The 19,317-nt window shown below is 46.1% G+C and overlaps 1 protein-coding gene across 5 annotated transcripts in view; it reads right to left on the bottom strand.

Moving 5' to 3' along the window:
* MGA (MAX dimerization protein MGA) overlaps positions 1-12,594 on the bottom strand; it is a 259,036-nt gene extending 246,442 nt beyond the window's left edge. For 3 of the 5 annotated variants that reach the window (XM_075331069.1, XM_075331073.1, XM_075331072.1), the window contains exons 1-2: positions 11,910-12,045; positions 3,810-4,905 (exon numbers count right to left, since the gene is read on the bottom strand). In XM_075331069.1, the coding sequence (XP_075187184.1) occupies positions 3,810-4,858 (1,049 nt within the window). In that variant the 5' untranslated portion in view covers positions 4,859-4,905; positions 11,910-12,045. Of the gene's footprint in view, positions 1-3,809; positions 4,906-8,029; positions 8,071-11,909; positions 12,046-12,518 lie in introns of those variants that run through there. The other 2 variants (XM_075331070.1, XM_075331071.1) reach the window with 2 other exon arrangements.
* Between the last annotated feature and the right edge of the window lie 6,723 nt (positions 12,595-19,317).

Below are 19,317 nucleotides of genomic sequence, written 5' to 3'. Positions count from 1 at the left end.
TATAGGCAAATAAAGGCATGAATTCCTTGTGTTGAGTGAAGTATTGACGTTGCAAACAACAGTGGACTTGTTACAGAATAGGCATGTGTCTGGACTCTGCCTGCAGATTCTGTAAAACCTATTTGCAAAGATTCTGCACATTATATCAAATCTAGGAAGTTATAAACTACTACAGTACAATCTTACAATCTGATATAGCTAAAATGTCTGGTCAGTGTCAGAATAGTTGCGATACCTTCTGTAACATTTGTAGAGAGTACATGCTTAAGCCTCAAAGATGCACCATGACAGCTCTCATCATGAAAGCCTATGAGATGCACTTTGGATGCAAGATTAATGAACAAGGCATATTTTGCATCTATTGTGTGAGATATGCTGTTGATCAGAGGTTGTCTGAGAGGTTCTCACAAGTCAACATTGTTTGCTGTCCCAATGATTTGGTGGGAACAAAAAAATCATGTGGCTGACTGTTACTTCTATCTAACCAATGCCTCTGGTTTCTCTGGTAAGAATAAGAAATCCATTGAATATCCTAATCTACCTTCAGCTACGAGACCAGTGCCACATGATGACGCTCTTCCAGTACCAAAGCCACCAGAGACATGGAGCCTAGAATAGGCAGCCGATGAAGATGTTCCAGTCCATGGGTCAGATATGGTGAGCGACGCTGACTCACGCTTTGAGCCATGTATGTCTGGTGAGCCTCAAATATAAACACAGCCAGAACTGAATGACTTGGTCCAGGACTGAAGTTTGTCAAAAGTAAATGTAGAGTTAGTGGCTTCAAGGATGGCATTTCCTGTCACCTGGTACAAAAGTTTGTCTTTTGAAGCCACCAAGATGACTTAACATGATTTGTTGAACAGGTTGACAACTTGTGTTTCAGCACTGAGATTGATGGGTTGTTCACAGCTTTGGCCGTCTTTATTGACTCATCACCGTTAAGCGTTAAGGCTGTCTTGTTACAAAATGGTAATGTTCATCCTTCAATACCTCTAGGCTTGTTGGCTATGTTGCACACATGAAAGAAACATTACGATACAATGGAACGGTTGTTGAAACACAATAGGTACAGCAACTATGACAACTGTGGAGATAGAAAAGTAGTGGCCCTGCTGCTTGGATTACAGCTCAGATTTATCAAATACTGCTACTTCATTTGATAATAGGATAGCTGTGCTAAGCAGTCACATTACAGTAGACGGAAGTGTCCATAACCACTTGGCTCCTGGGCAGAAAAATGTAGCACATAAAGCACTCGTGGGCCCAGCAATGAGATTTTTCCCTCTACGTCACAAAGGACTGTTGAAAAATTTTGCGAAAGCAATGAACAAGGAAGCAGAAGGGTTTTCGTTATTGGAGACAAATGTTCCCAAGAATAACAGATACCAAGATTGAGGAAGGCAATTTTGTTGGTCCACAAATCCGACACATCATGAATGACAAGCACTTCGAAGAGCTGCTGGTGGGAATTGACAATATTCCTTGGAAATCAGTTAAGGATGTTTCTAAGAATTTCCTAGACAACTATTGAGCACCAAAATACATTGATTTGGTTGACATCCTTCTTGAAGCTTATAAAGAGATTAAGTGCAACATGTCACGGACTTAATTTTTTACATTCACATTTGGAATTTTGCTGAAAATCTTGGAATATCGCAAACGGTTTCACCAAGATGGAAAAGCGTCATCAAGGCTCCTGGAATCCATCAATGCTAGCTGACTATTGTTGGAAACTAATACGGGATGCACCGGACATTGACTACAAAAGAAAATCATAAGCAAAAACACTTTTGGTTCCGTTTGAACGAACATTAAATTCTTCATAATCAGTAACATTTCCTCAAAGTTGCTCTGTGATACAAACTATCAGAAACTATATTTCTGTTTAACTTGAATGGGTTTATCATAATAACCTCAAATTTTCAAGGAAGCAAAAACTTTCCAAAAAAATGTGTTGTCCAAAAGGTGCACCAGATTAATCAATCCGTTTCAGTCACTGTGATAAATCTGCCACGTTTTAAGACTGTCTAATCTACAGTTGGCCTTACGCGAGACAGTTACAGTCCTGCTCATCATTATTGGCACCCGTGAAGTTTATGTACATAATGTGGAATATCTCCTGGAAAAACAAATTAATCAAGTGAAATCGCTTTTTTGTATATAGCATTTGTGTTAAATACAAAAAAGTGAATAAGCAACAATTTAAAACAAAAAACAATAAAAAAAAACAAACCTAAATATTGCTGTGATTCTGGTATTGGCACATCTATATTAAAATTAGTATGGAAACACATTTTTAATCGCCAGTGGTAAATCGCAAATTAGAATCACTTGTGATAAATTGTCGGTACTCATGGGACATGAATTAGCCAATAAATGATGACTTCAGTGCTTTAAAAAGCCATATATTAGGCCCTGTTCCTTTGTCATGATGGTGAAGCCAAAAGGAGCTGTCTGAGGACATCGGAACTGCTATTACTAGCAAACACAAGACTCTTTCAAAGGCCATCTCCTAAGACCTTGGTATCCAAGTTTCAACAATGCGCAATGTTGTTATGAAGTTTGCCAAGCATGGAACCGTCAAGGACCTCTCTGGATGTGGGGGGGAAGGGGGGGGGGGGAGAAACATTGACATGAGTGGTCTTCAAAAGTTGGACAAAACACACCACATCAAACATCCCAAAACCCGAAGGCCAACCTGGAACAGTCTGGGGTCATGGTTTCAACAAGTACCATGCGCCGCACAATAAACAAAGAAGAGCTTGATGGGCAAAAACCAAGGAAGAAATCAATGCTGAAGAAAAGACATATAAAGGAACGACAGATGGTCGCCAAAGAGTACCTTGACAAACCACAATCCTTCTGGGAAAATGTTCTGTGGACAGATTAAACAAAAATAGACCTTTTTGGGCAATGCAAAGCAACAGTTTGTCTACAGATGGCGCAGTGAAGCTTATAAGAAAAAGAACACCCTACCAACAGTTAAGCATGGTGGAGGATCCATCATGCTGTTGGGTTGCTTTGCTGCGTCTGGTACTGAAGGCCTTGACTGTATTAAAAAAATATAATGAAATCAGGGAGCTATGAAGAGATTTTAGAGCAAATTGTCCTACCTAGTGTAAGAAAACTTCAGTTAAAGATAATGGATCCTGCAGCAAGACAATAACTCAAAGCACGCATCCAAAAGTACACTGGAATGGTTGAAAAAAAGAAAACAATGGATTTTTTTTAAAATGGCCAGAAATGAGTTCGGAACTCAATCCAATTGAATATCTTTGGGGTTAGCTGAAATCTACCATTGGGAAAAAGAATCTGCAAACATTCAAGAGCTTGACCAAACTGTAAAGGAAGAGTGGGAGAAAATATCAGCCCCACGGAAATTAGCACTCAACTCAGCTACGAGTTCACATATATTCCACAAAGAGTAAAAGCCTACTCTAAAAACAAAAAGAAAGACCATGGATTATCCACCAGCCCGATCCTCAACATATGATGGGGGAAGTCAGGAGTTCCCTAGACACATCGGATGGACGGCTAGCCCTACCAAAATCAACTGTTAGGTCGTGAGTACATAAGAATTGAATTTACACTACTTATATATTATACCGAATTAGTAAATCTACCACAACTTTGTTTTATACACTTGCAATTAATATTTATCATATAAACTAATAGACTTTTTGCAAATAGAGGCGACTATGGAGTTTTATTTGTTACCCTCAGCCAGAAATGTTAAATTATAATATTGCGCTCCGCGTAATACTAATTGACCAGGTCACAAAGAAAATATATGACTATTACTTTACCTTTTAATCACATCTTCACTTTGTTTAGAGTTTTTGGCAAGCTCGGACTTGGATTTAGTAAATCTCAGTAAATCCTGCACCGAGCTGAACCTTTCATTCTCTTTGTCACCATCTAAATACTCGGACATCCGGAATAACTCCTGTAGTTTTTCCATATTGCTGGATTCCTCATTTTCCACCGCATTTTTACTGCTTGAAGAATCCACTTCCGGTTCAGGTTTGTTCTTCACATCATTACCTGGTGGTCGTCCTGGTACCATCCCTTCCCGAAAACCTTTAGCAAAAGGGTTGCAATCGATTTTTAGCTGTGTGATTTGGAAATTCTGATAGGCTGTGACAGCAATGAATTCTGTCTGTGGGAAGGTGAAAGTGTGAACATCTGGTCCGTTAAGCTGAATTACTTCCGAGGCTTTTTCGGCAGGTACCACATGGAGTCGTGGCAAGTAGCGATGCATGGAGTGAAGAATGATGTGCCCATCTTGGTCCAAAATATTATTGGTCAATTTTAGCTTATAGAAAGAAACCGGCTGATGCATCCAATACTGTCCCGTCGATGGAGACTCTGGGTGAATAAACACCCTACCCAAAACATGAGGATCTGCTTTCCCGCCAGGTTCCCACCACTTTCCATTCCACTTATGACGATAATTATCTAATGGAGAGATATCCATAACGAGGATGTATTTTAGATAGGGGTTTAAACCGGATATCCAGTATCGACAATAGGGAAACATGCGTCGTCCTTGCTTGGTTAGGACCATTTCAGTTGTACATCGGTAAAACTCGTTCCACATGTTATTATTGTCTAGGGTCACAGTAATCTCCCCAGATATACAATTTGCTGAAAGGAAGAAATCAGATTTTGATTTATTGGGACCAGTTGTGATAACCGGAGCCACGGAGGACACATCCGTGTTGGCCACCAGGATCCCTTCTTCTTTGGAACCATCGCCATGTGAAGGATGAAGGAGGACAAAGAAGGCAGGAGCTTTTGACATTGGTTTGCTTCCGCCTTCTGTGCCACCTTTCTCAGTTGACTCTTCCTCCATGGTGGATGTAAGAGGTGGCAGATTATTAAAACGTCAGCTGCATTTCTCTAAAAAGAAGCAAAAATATATATATTGCTTTTTATTTATCAAATAACACAGCAAAAAGAAACAATAATTTGTATTTATAAAACAAATAAACAATAAAGGAGACAATGAAAGATTTGCAGTTTATCTACTGGAAAAATAAAATGTTCTTGACTAATGTAGTGGTCACACTCCTGATCGGTGGGGTGTTCCCTAGGTCATGAAAGGGTACTCTTCCCTTTAGTTTATGGACATCCGAAAACTTGAGCCGGCCAAACATTCCCTAACCACGTGCAAACCAGTCTATTAGATGCCTTCGGATGCCCTTCATCATACTATGTGATCCCCTCTGCACCACAATTCAGTCCCCAGCACATCCTTCAGCCTGTGGGAAAGAAGAGTGTTCCATGAATTGTGCCCCATCATCCCTAAAGCAATGCCATCCAGTTGCACAGAAGCGTTAGTATACACACTGCCACAGGCATGGGGAATGTCGCAGTGCCAAGGCTTCCCTTGGCTGCTTACACAATGAACGGGAGAACAAGAGGATAATTCATGTGCTCCATGATGCCACAAGAATTGGAAAGACACACCCAGGAGAGCCTCCAGATGGTGACCCTCCTCATGCCACCTTACAATGGCTTATACCATTGGGAGTACAACCAACAGGTCATTTGATACTACCAGTGGGTGGTTTGGTCGCCCCATGCTATAGACAAAGTGATTCTCCTTCCTTACATAACTGAAGCTCTCTCCAAAAAAATGTCTTTTCCAACTCCACCCTGTATTTTAGGCTAGGTTCACATTTCCGTCAATTTGTATCAGTCACAATCTGCGGCTGTGGTAAACAACGGAATCCGTTTGGCGGATTCCGTTGTTCCCATAGACTTGCATGAGCGGCGGATTGTGACTGATGCCCTTGCGTTGCATCCTCCGCCCGACTGATCAGTCGTGGAACGACTGACCGTCGGGCGGCAGGAGCGCAGAGTGTAACGTTTTTTTGAGTAGCGGAATCTTTAGGATTTCGCTGCGCATGCTCTCTCTCGGCGGCCGAACGATCAGCTGATCACCCGGCGGCCGGCTGTGAGCGATCAGCTGATCACCCGGTGGCCGGCTGCTGTGAACGATCAGCTGATCACTCTCATTAGCCGCCCGCCGGAAGATCATCTGTTCGCTCTCAAAAGCCAGCGGCCGGCTATTGTGAACGATCAGCTGATTGTTCTTTCACGTTTTACAACGGAGTCCGACAATGAATTCTTATTCTTGTCATCCGTTGTACAACGCATCAGTCACAAGCGTCAAGCAACGCATGTGACTGATGGAAAACAACGGAAATGTGAACCTAGCTTAAGGCATGACATTGGTTCACATGTTTTGGGGGATTCCGTTTAAGGAACAGATACTTGTCAAAAAAGATATGATGTTGTACTAAAAACAGACAAATAAAAAGAACCTGAGGACCCCTTCCCTTCTGCTGCCATGTACGGCAGTTATGTAACTGATCGGTTTGAATATGAAATCTACTCGTCTTCAGGTCGTTAAACAGACAAACAGAATTCTAGAAGACAGACAGATGGCAGGAGATACTGGGGGGTTAGACAGTAGTTCGGTGTGGTGATACATGGGGAGAGCGTACACATTGGTTTGGAGGTGGCAGGGGCCTGGGAGAGTATGGGGAGGGGAGTAGACATTGGGTAGGTGTGGCAGAGGACTGGTGATACATGGGGAAGGGGAGCCATACCTTTGGGGTTGGCAAGGAACTGGTAATACATGGGGGAGGGGAGTAGACATTGATTTGCGGAGATGATAGATGGGGAGGGGAGTAGACATTGGTTTTGGTGTGGCAAGGGGATTGGTGATAAATGGGGGGAGGGGAGACATTGGTTTGGGAATGGTAGAGGCTTGGTGATAGAGGGGGGAGGGGAGTAGACACTGGTTTAGGAGTGGCAGGGGGACTGGCGATAGAGGGGGGAGGGGAGTAGACACTGGTTTAGGAGTGGCAGGGGGACTGGCGATAGAGGGGGGAGGGGAGTAGACACTGGTTTAGGAGTGGCAGGGGGACTGGCGATAGAGGGGGGAGGGGAGTACACACTGGTTTAGGTGTGGCAGGGGGACTGGTGATAGAGGGCGGAGGGGAATAGACATTGGTTTAGGTGTGGCAGGGGGACTGGTGATAGAGGGGGGAGGGGAGTAGACATTGGTTTGGGTGTGGCAGAGGCATGGCATGATGATAGATGGGGGGAGGGGTGCAGACATTGGATTAGGCATGGCAGGGGGACTAGTGATAGATGGGGGAGGGGAATAGACATTGGTTTAGGTGTGGCAGGGGGATTGGTGATAAATGGGGGGAGGGGAGTAGACATTGGTTTAGGTGTGGCAGGAGGACTGGTGATAGATGGGGGAGGGGAGTACACACTGGTTTAGGTGTGGCAGGGGGACTGGTGATAGAGGGCGGAGGGGAATAGACATTGGTTTAGGTGTGGCAGGGGGACTGGTGATAGAGGGGGGAGGGGAGTAGACATTGGTTTGGGTGTGGCAGAGGCATGGCATGATGATAGATGGGGGGAGGGGTGCAGACATTGGATTAGGCATGGCAGGGGGACTAGTGATAGATGGGGGAGGGGAATAGACATTGGTTTAGGTGTGGCAGGGGGATTGGTGATAAATGGGGGGAGGGGAGTAGACATTGGTTTAGGTGTGGCAGGAGGATTGGTGATAGATGGGGGAGGGGAGTACACACTGGTTTAGGTGTGGCAGGGGGACTGGTGATAGAGGGCGGAGGGGAATAGACATTGGTTTAGGTGTGGCAGGGGGACTGGTGATAGAGGGGGGAGACATTGGTTTGGGGATGGCACATCCAAATAAAGATAAGTAACCCTGAAATCCCCGATGCGCCCCTCTAGAGCACAGCTGCCCGCCCCCATGATGCGGGTGTAGTGGTCTGCATACAGCACAGTAATGGCCGGAGGTGAGCACCGTGTGTGCAGATACCTGCGGTCCGGGCCGGCATTGCCCTGCACAGGGAGACTGTCACATAGCAGCACAATTGCCAGAATCATCAAACTGCTGATATCCCGACAATCCCGTCCCCAGCACACGAGCCGCACGGATGCCAGCCCTCCCGTACGTGCCCCCGGCGCCGCATACCTCTCTGTCCCTGCCCTGTGTCAGCGCCGTCCTCCCGCGCCCTGCACAGACGTGGCTGCGTTACGCGCGGGGCAGATTTAATTGCTTGTCATTTTTTTTTAATTTCTATCCTTTAGTTACTATCGTAGAAGCAACTCAGTCGACTGCGCAGGCGCAGATTTTCATGCGTGACGTCACCTACCGGGCATCTGCGACGGCAAGAGCACGAGGTCCCAATCACGTGCTGCTGCCGCCAAAAAGAGACGTGGGGGCGGAGCTTGTGCTGCCACACCCAGGTCACAGCGGGTACTGCACCATGCGGGCCTGGCGCACACACCGGCACTACAACACCCAGCATCCCCCTAGGGCTGCCAGGTGGAGCCTCGTGTGGCAGTGGCAGTCTGCTTTGCTTGTGGACGGAGAACCCCACCTATGACATCCAATGCCCTAATATGGGCATAGAAATAGTGGGTCACCTGATAGGGAACCCCTTTGACTTGTTCTAGGATCCCCAGGTTTTTGGTTAACCTTTTGCTCGGTACCCATGACATTGTAGGTGCGGCGGGTACTAGTGGCAATAATCCATAGTATTTCCAGATAGCCCAAATTGGCCAGTTGTTTGAATGAAGTTACAGGGCACGGATACATTGCAACAAAATGCCCAAATCCTGCAAATATCCTTTGTATGGGCAACCATTAGTAGCCAGCTCCGGCCAGAAACTTTAATAAAGGGGTAGTGCCATGAGTGTCACAGCCATCAACTGCGACAGGACACATGAATATCACACGGGTGGTCCCCCCATGAACTCTCCTACCAGGACACATGAATATCACACGGGTGGTCCCCCCAAGAACTCTCCTACCAGGACACATGAATATCACACGGGTGGTCCCCCCATGAACTCTCCTACCAGGACACATGAATATCACACACGGGTGGTCCCCCCATGAACTCTCCTACCAGGACACATGAATATCACACACGGGTGGTCCCCCCATGAACTCTCCTACCAGGACACATGAATATCACACGGGTGGTCCCCCCCATGAACTCTCCTACCAGGACACATGAATATCACACGGGTGGTCCCCCCATGAACTCTCCTACCCGGACACATGAATATCACACGGGTGGTCCCCCCATGAACTCTCCTACCAGGACACATGAATATCACACGGGTGGTCCCCCCATAAACTCTCCTACCCGGACATATGAATATCACACGGGTGGTCCCCCCATGAACTCTCCTACCAGGACACATGAATATCACACGGGTGGTCCCCCATGAACTCTCCTACCAGGACACATGAATATCACACGGGTGGTCCCCCCATGAACTCTCCTACCAGGACACATGAATATCACACGGGTTGTCCCCCCATGAACTCTCCTACCAGGCACATGAATATCACACGGGTGGTCCCCCATGAACTCTAATATGACACAGATGGTGCCCCATGAATTCTACCAGGACAAAATACCCAAATCCTGAAAACATCCTTTGTATGTGCAGCCATTAGCAGCCAGCTCCGGACAGAAACTATAATAAAGGGGTTGTGCCATGAGTGTCACAGCCATCAACTGCGACGGGACACATGAATATCACACGGGTGGTCCCCCCATGAACTCTCCTACCAGGACACATGAATATCACACAAGTGGTCCCCCATGAACTCTAATATGACACAGATGGTCCCCCATGAACTCTCCTAGAGGGGCACATGAATATCACACAGATGGTTCCCCATGAACTCTCCTAGAGGGGCACATGAATATCACACAGATGGTTCCCCATGAACTCTCCTAGAGGGGCACATGCATATCACACAGATGGTCCCCCATGAACTCTCCTAGAGGGGCACATGCATATCACACAGATGGTCCCCCATGAACTCTCCTAGAGGGGCACATGAATATCACACAGATGGTTCCCCATGAACTCTCCTAGAGGGGCACATGAATATCACACAGATGGTTCCCCATGAACTCTCCTAGAGGGGCACATGAATATCACACAGATGGTGTGATGTGGTCATGGTGTGATGAACTCTAATATGACACAGGTGGTGCCCCATGAATTCTACCAGGACACATGCATATCACACAGATGGTTCCCCATGAACTCTCCTACCAGGAGCACATGAATATCACACAGGTGCTCCTCACATGAACGGTCATATGGAGACATAAATATCACACAGGTGGTCCCCCCCACATGACCAGACATGTGAACGGCTGCCAGTAGGACCACAATCCCTCTAATGTCTGGCCTGGGGAGGCTGCCCCACGGAAAACCAGCTGATCACTGCCATCCCTGCATTAAAGGAAATATTTTGCAGCTGAACATATTTTCACAGGGGCCCATTTCCATCTGCAAAGCAGGTGGAATTGTGAATTATGAGGCGCTATTAAACTGCAAGAAGCCCCTTTAATGCTCTCTCACAGGGGCCCTTTTCTGTGTCCGCCAGTGCCCAGTACAGTCAAAATTGCCGCAGCTCCATTCAAAGCGTCGACATCCGGCTCCGCCAGAGCAAATAACATATGATCAGTAGGGACACTGGCTGTTGGCCCGCACGATCGGTAGACAGATCATAAGTGTTCGTCTGTACACTTATATAAAGGCATCTAATTGAGAAGGGGGGTGAGGAGACGGACCCCGACCAATCACCTATTGATGCCCTACCCTATAGTTAGGTCATGTCATCAAATAACTACAGTTTGACATTGATTTAAACAAAAAATGCATTGCACACTGTGGAGTAAAGAAAATTAAGTGCACAAACCCCATTAAAGAGAGCCTGTCAGCATGAATTGGCTGTTTAAACCAAGCAATAATAATCTTGTAAATATAAATGTAGTTTGTGTCAGAAGTTTCTGAGTCCCGTTACTTTATTTTTACTTTTCTGGATGAAACTCAGTTATCAGATGTGAACGCTGCAGCCCATCAGCAGGCACCGATTAGTTGCAACGCTGAGATACCTGGCACGGGATTACTAGAATGGCACGAAAAGTTTTTTGTCTTTTTTTTTAAACTGGTGAATACAACATTTAATAACGATTTGTCCAAGTAGTGGACAGCCCCTTCAAAAACATTAAATCCCCTATTAATACAAATGAAAACAAACTTACTGCCAAAGATTTAAAGTGAATTTGTTACCTGAGAGCAATATGATGTGGGGGCACAGACCCTGAGTGCAGCAATGTGTCACTTACTGAGCTACTTGCTGCCGTTTTGATAAAAACCCTATATATCCAGTTTCTGAATGCTGAGCTATGTACACCCTGACCACGCCTTGCTTGGCGGCTGTGTACACTGTGCATAGGTAGAAAGCAGCCTATCAAGGGTGGGACCGGACTTATACACAGAGCTCGGCATTCAGAGAACTGCCAGATCGGGATAAACAGGGATTTTATCAAAACTACAGCAAGTAGCCCAGTAAGTGACACATCAAGGGATTCAGGATCTCTTTCTATATACCATTCTGATCTCAAAAACCTGGTGATGAATTCCCTTTAAATAGATATAAAAGTAACCACCAAGTACAACTTAAGAACCCAAATTATGGCATCTCATTTCAACCTGCAGGTAAAGCTGTGTCTGGTGAGATGGGAATCAACATTTGGTGGTCTGTAGGGCACATTAGGTTGTCTGTAGGGTGTGGTGGAATTAATGGCGCTAAGTGGGTAAAATAAATAGGTTACATCTGTCCCCTATCTCTCAGGACCCCCCGGGCTGAGGCCTAGGTGTCTGCTGAGACCTTGCTGCCACATTACCACACTACAGATCCATGCTCTGGGGCCTAGACGGTACTGACAGGTTCCCTTTAAATGCTAAAAATGTCTGCAGAGGTTAAGGACCCCTTTAAGAGCTTCCTGCTCTTTTCTATATCCATAACTTACATATTATCGGTGATGCTCAAGGTTCTGGTGCCCAATAAACATATATGACCTTCTCTCTATATACCCTCAGTGCTGACGTCACTCATCATCCGCAGCGCGGCCGCCTCATCGAAGGGACAATGATCTCGGCGTGAAAGCGCCGTCACGTGACAGCGGCGCATGCGTGCCACCTTCTCAGACACCCAGCCCACACGTCACGTGACCCACCCTCTCACGCTAAATCCGCACTCAGTAGCCGACGCCATTTCTTTTTAATCGTATATCGCGCATTGAATAAAAGGCAAAACCACCCTCCTTTCGGTTCAAGTATAAAACAAACAGCGCGGGCGCCATCTCCTCGAAAACATAAAACACACGACAGCCGCAGGGCGCCGAAAAAAAACATCAACGCAGGACGAGATGTGATTGGCTACCGCGCGTCACGTGGTCAGCTCCACCCTCAGTCAAGATGTGCTACTCAATAGCGGTATTCTAGTAGACGTGTTACGCTTTTTACGTAACCAGCTGATCACGTAGACAGCCTGCAGTGCTCTGCGGAACCAAGCAAAGACGTAACGGGAGCCGCACTGACTGGTCAGAATATTGGGCATAGTGCAGACTGGTCCGTACCTTTCACGGCGTGCTGTTTTTCCGCGCACTTCCCTTCGAGTAGTGTCAAGAGCTGCACGCTCCACGTCCCCCATACCGTTCAGCAGAGTATGGCTAAGACCGCCAGACGGGAGCTGATTGGTCGAGAAGAGGTCACGTGGTGTGTGAAGCCGCCTTTCCCACCCTTATAACAGGCAGCACTGATGGTGTCTGTAGAGAGTGTGGTCGAGGTCGGCCAGGCGCGGCGTTCTTCCCTGCACTCCAGGGGAGCTCCCACGTCACAGCTCAGCACCGTCCACACTTTAGGCGGCATTGACTCCTGATATAAAGGGGCAGCCTGAGAAAAATCCCCACACACACACTCCTGACATAAAGGGGCAGCCTGAGAGGAATCCCCCCACAAACGCCTGACATAAAGGGGCAGCCAGAGAAGACTACCCCACAAGCTCCTGACATAAAGGGGCGGCCTGATAAAAATACCCCACAAGCTCCTGACATAAAGGGGTGGCCTGAGAAAAATACCCCAGAAGCTCCTGATATAAAAGGGCAGCCTAAGGAAAATACCCCACAAGCTCCTGATATAAAGGGGCGGCCTGAGAAAAATCTCCCCACACACTCCTGACATAAAGGGGCAGCAAGAGAGAAATTCCCCCACCAACCCCTGACATAAAGGGGCGGCCTGAGAAAAATCCCCCTAAAACTCCTGACATAAAGGTGCAGCCTGAGAATAATCCCCCCTAAAACTCCTGACATAAAGGGGCGGCCTGAGAAAAATCCCCCTACAAACGCCTGACATAAAGGGGAGGTCTGAGAAAAATCCCCCCCTAAAACTCACATAAATGGGTGGCCTGAGAAATATCCCCTCACAAACCCCTGACGTAAAGGAGCAGCCTGAGAAAAATCCCCCCACAAACACCTGACATAAAGGGGAGCCTGAGTGAAATCCCCCCACAAACGCCTGGCATAAAGGGGAGGTCTGAGAGAAATCCCCCCACAAACCCCTGACATAAAAGGGCGGCCTGAGAGAAATCCCCCCACAAACCCCTGACATAAAGGGGTGGCCTTAGGAAAATCCCCCACAAGCTCCTGACATAAAGGGGCGGCCTGTGAGAAATCCCCCGACAAACGCCTGACATACAGGGGAGGTCTGAGAAAAATCCCCCCTAAAACTCCTCACATAAATGGGTGGCCTGAGAAAAATCCCCTCACAAACCCCTGACGTAAAGGAGTGGCCTTAGAAAAATCCCCCCACAAACACCTGACATAAAGGGGAGCCTGAGAGAAATCCCCCCACAACTACCTGACATAAAGGGGTGGCCTGAGAAAAATCCCCCTACAAACGCCTGACATAAAGGGGAGGTCTGAGAAAAATCCCCCCTAAAACTCACATAAATGGGTGGCCTGAGAAATATCCCCTCACAAACCCCTGACGTAAAGGAGCAGCCTGAGAAAAATCCCCCCACAAACACCTGACATAAAGGGGAGCCTGAGTGAAATCCCCCCACAAACGCCTGGCATAAAGGAGCTGCCTGAGAGAAATCCCCCCACAAACCCCTGACATAAAAGGGCAGCCTGAGAGAAATCCCCCCACAAACCCCTGACATAAAGGGGTGGCCTTAGGAAAATCCCCCACAAGCTCCTGACATAAAGGGGCGGCCTGAGAGAAATCCCCCGACAAACGCCTGACATACAGGGGAGGTCTGAGAAAAATCCCCCCTAAAACTCCTCACATAAATGGGTGGCCTTAGAAAAATCCCCTCACAAACCCCTGACGTAAAGGAGTGGCCTTAGAAAAATCCCCCCACAAACACCTGACATAAAGGGGAGCCTGAGAGAAATCCCCCCACAACTACCTGACATAAAGGGGTGGCCTGAGAAAAATCCCCCTACAAACGCCTGACATAAAGGGACGACCTGAGAAAAATCTCCCCACAAACCGTCGGTGTGAGAAAAATACCCATAAAACTCCTGACATAAAGGGCAGCTTAAGAGAAATCCCCCCACACACACTGAATCCTGACATAAAGCAGCAGCCTGAGAGAAATCCCCCCATAAACACCTGACATAAAGGGGCAGCCTGAGAAAAATCCCCCCACACACTCCGGACATAAAGGGGCAGCCTGAGAAAAATCCCCCCCACAAACCCCTGACATAAGGGGTTGGTGTGAGAAAAATACCCCTAAAACTCCTGACATAAAGGGACTGCCTGAGAAAAATCCCCCCCCCACACTCCTGACATAAAGGGGCAGCCTGAGAAAAATACCCCACAAACCCCTGACATAAAGGGGCGGGCAGAGAAGAATACCCCACAAACTCCTGACATAGAGGGGCGGCCTGAGAGAAATACCCCACAAACCCCTGACATAAAGGGGCGGGCAGAGAAGAATACCCCACAAACTCCTGACATAAAGGGGCAGCCTGAGAAAAATACCCCACAAACTCCTGACATAAAGGGGTGGACTGATAAAAATACCCCACAAGCTCCTGACATAAAAGGGCAGCCTGAGAAAAATACCCCACAAGCTCCTGACATAAAGGGGCGGCCTGAGAAAAATCCCCCCTAAAACTCCTGACATAAAGGGGCGGCCTGAGAAAAATCCCCCCTAAAACTCCTGACATAAAGGGGCAGCCTGAGAAAAATCCCCAAACAAACGCCTGACATAAATGGGTGGCCTGAGAAAAATCCCCTCACAAACCCCTGACGTAAAGGGGAGCCTGAGAGACATCCCCCCATAATTGCCTGACATAAAGGAGCTGCCTGAGAGAAACCCCCCCCACAAACCCCTGACATAAAGGGGCAGCCTGAGAAAAATCTCCCTACAAACCCCTGACATAAAGGGGCAGCCTGGGAAAAATCTCCCCACAAACGCCTGACATAAAGGGGCGGCCTGAGAAAAATCCCACCACAAACCCCTGACATAAGGGGTCGGTGTGAGAAAAATACCCATAAAACTCCTGACATAAAGGGCAGCTTAAGATAAATCCCCCCACACACACTGAATCCTGACATAAAGGGGCAGCCTGAGAGAAATCCCCCCATAAACGCCTGACATAAAGGGGCAGCCTGAGAAAAATCCCCCCACACACTCCGGACATAAAGGGGCAGCCTGAGAAAAATCTACCCACACACTCCGGACATAAAGGGGCGGCCTGAGAAAAATCCCCCCACAAACGCCTGACATAAATGGGTGGCCTGAGAAAAATCCCCCCTCACACACTCCTGCATAAATGGGTGGCCTGAGAAAAATCCCCCCTCACACACTCCTGCATAAAGGGGCGGCCTGAGAAAAATCCCCCCACAAACGCCTAACATAAAGGGGTGGCCTGAGGACTATCCCACCACACACTCCTGACATAAAGGAGTGGCCTGAAAAAAATCCCCCCCACACACTCCTGACATAAAGGGGCGGCCTGAGAAAAATCCCCTCACAATATGGAGAGTAAAATGGAAGGGACATAATTAACCAATTCAGGACCTCGGCATTTCCTCCAGGCCCAAATTAATTTCTTTTTGTATTTCATGCTGGGGTTTTTTAAGGCTGTAATTTTTTTTTTTTTTTTTTGCTAATTAAAATAATTTTGTTTGAATAATTGTTGATTAATTTAACATTTTAATAACAAAAATTAACAATTAAAAAATCAGTTTGGGAAGCGGTTGGGTAAGAAAAAAAACAAGGTATAGTCTTAATTCATGGATGTGATTTTATATCAGAAGGGGGAAAGGACAGAGATAAATATTCAAATCATTTTTACCTCTTTCTTTCTAATTTTTTTCACATTTATATCCGTCTTGTTGATATTTGGGGGAAGTGAAAAGGAGAATAAAAAATCTGTTTTCCCCTTTTTTTTATACAACCACATAAGATCTGTTATACATTTTAAGTTGCAATCCCCTTTCTGTTAAGTTTTTTATCATTTTCTTTTAGTCAGGGGTGGAGCTAGTAACAGCAAATTGGACTGTTGGAGGCTTTTTTTTCTTTTACTTTTGTTTTATTTATTTTTCTTCACTTTTTTTTTAAATTCTCATATTGTGACCTTATCAATATTGTCATACATTTTTTTATTATTATTGCTGATGATTACCCCTGTAACTGAGCCTGCTATATAAGCCCCGGTTACAGGACAAGGTCAGCTTCCCTCGGCCATTGCTGAGCTCATCTGTGGATACTGCTCCCTTCGAGGCATTGGTGATCACATTGAAATAGATTACATCAGTGATCACAGCAATAAAAATTAATGTCCTGTATAACTAAATAATAAAAAGTAAAAAAAAAATGTTTGTTTTTTTAAATAAAAACAAGAAAATGAAAAAAAAAACACATTTCAATAAATATACGGTACATATTCATGTAAAAAATAAACAAAAAAGTACACATATTTGGTATAGCTGCATCTGTAACAACCCGAATTATAAAACATTAACACTGGTTAACCCCTTCTGTGAACACTGTAAAAAAAAAAAAAAAAAAAGCAAAAATTGTATCTTTTCTTCATACACCTGGCGAAAAAGTGGAATAGAGTCCGATCAAAAAATCAGGTGAATAAAAAATGGAATCACTGAAAACGCCATCTTGTCCCACAAAAAGACAAGCAGCCACACAGGTCCATCGGCAAAAATATAAAAAAGTTATAGCTCTCAGAATACAGCATTGCAAAAACTATTTTTTTTTCTATAAAATTGTTTTTATGATGTCAAAGCATAAAAACCTATAAAAAATGTATAAATGTGGTATCACTGTATTCGTATTGGCCCGAAGAATATATCTGTCCCCCCATTCACCTTTTCTGTCTCCCCTTTTTCCTCATAGACTGTAAGCTTAGAAGCAGGGCCCTCACTCCTCCTGGTATCTTAATTTTGTTATTTGGTAATGTCTCATATTGTCTGTACATGTCCCCTCTTAATTGTAAAGTGCTGCGGAATATGTTGGCGCTATAGAAATAAAACTTATTATTATTATTATTATCTGTCTTATCACTTGTAGGGCACAATGAACAATGTAAAAAAAATAAATAAAAAAATCCACAATTGCTGTCTCTACTTGATTGTGCCTCACAAAAAGCAGAATAGAAAGCGACAAACAAACGGTACCAATAAAATCTCCCAACTCATCCTGCAAAAAACCAAGCCCTCACATGAGTGTATCAGCAGAAAAATAACAAATCTATATGCTGCAAAATTTAGTGATCCAAAAAAATCTTTATTTTGTAAAAAAAAAAGCGTTTTTGGTGTGATAATAGGCAAACCTAAAAAACGATATAAACCTGGTATTGCTATAATCATACTGACCTGAGGAAAAAAATTGCATAATCACGTATACCACAAGGTGAGTGGCATAAAAAATAAATAAGTAAAGCCAATTCTTCAACTGCCGTTGATTTGTTTATTTTGTCTCCCAAAGATTGCAGTAAGGCGCTGCTCATATTTATCTTGAGCTCTACGCTGAGCGCTTATGACGCACCCACGGGGTCAGGGGTGACTCGTCGCCGAGCCGCAGTGCTTCTCCTGGGATGCCGCGGTGGCCTTGCCCGGCTCCGTGACCCCGGGTGTCAATAAAATGGCTGGGGATGGGGACCATGGGGGTAGTTGTTCGTGACGCCACCAGTGGTGTGCGGCCAATATGAGACGCCGCTGCGGGACCTCTCTGCTGGGGCGGATGACAACGCAGCTCGGATGGTTCAGTTCTCCACAGGCAGAGCTGTGGCCGAAGGGAGGATGGTGGTGGTGGTATTCTCTTAGACATTGATAGCGCTGGGGGCGCGATGGCGTGTGCGCCATTAGTTACGGGACGACACAAGCGGTGCAGTTGAAGGTTTCTTTACTCACTGCTCACACATTCAGCCTTTGGAAAGTGCTGATCCCCACTGTAATGGGCTCCAGCCAATCCCGGATACTTCGGAGGTCGTGACCGGCGGTCCCTTCTGTTAGTCTCCTTTCAACGGTCTCCCTCCACCCCAGCTCCTGGGCTGTGGAATGGGTCACAGGTGCCTGCTGCACTCCCCGTGAACCCTGGGATTCCCCTTCTTTTCCTAAGAACCAGGGTCAAGCCTCCAACTCCAAACCACGGGCCGCAAACTGTTCGTTATCTCCTGCTGCTCCAAAGTGCGACCTCACATGGACACCGTCCGGTGCAGACTGCCTATTGTGTGTCGGATGGCTCCTAAGTTCCCCCTGTGGGTGCCCCACCTCCCGGGTTCCTAACTAGTGGGCATGAGGTCCAATAGCTCGTGATGGCTACCCCAGCTCCTACCCTAGCCTGGACCCAGTGACAAAACCCCCCCGTATTATGTGTTGGTTGTGGTTGTTACCAGTGATGACCTCCTCCGTATCCAAGATAAGTACTGCACCTTAAGTGAGGTGCAGTACTCTGTGGTGCCTGAAGCCGCAGGGGTGCCACACTTACATGGGGGATTACATGTAAATTTCTGAAAAACGTGATTCAGACAAAATTCACAACAGAAAATTCACTGTAATGAGGCAGAAAGAGTCACTTTGAATTCCCATTGGGCGTTTCCCATATTTTTACACTTCTTTTTGGCCTGCATAAAAGTGCAGTCAACAACAATTCCGTGCACATTTGAAAAGGCGGACAGCAAGGAACAGAGACCAAACAGAGTCCAGTGTAACTGCTGTCTCATTAGTCACTGGATCCGTCGGGGGTTTCACCTGAATCACGTATTTTGGAGATGTAGATGGAAACTCTGATGTAAGTGCTCAGCATAGAACACAAGATAAATGTGAAGAGATCCAAAATGTTCTGTACCCAAATTGCCATCAAATAGCATTCAACTCAACCCATAAAAACAAAAGTCCCCATTCAGG

The sequence above is a fragment of the Anomaloglossus baeobatrachus genome, chromosome 12 (genome assembly GCF_048569485.1).
Source record: "Anomaloglossus baeobatrachus isolate aAnoBae1 chromosome 12, aAnoBae1.hap1, whole genome shotgun sequence".
Classification (NCBI taxonomy): Eukaryota; Metazoa; Chordata; class Amphibia; order Anura; family Aromobatidae; genus Anomaloglossus; species Anomaloglossus baeobatrachus.
The sequence above is the reverse complement of the archived record's forward strand: the minus strand, read 5'-3'. Positions and strand labels throughout refer to the sequence as shown.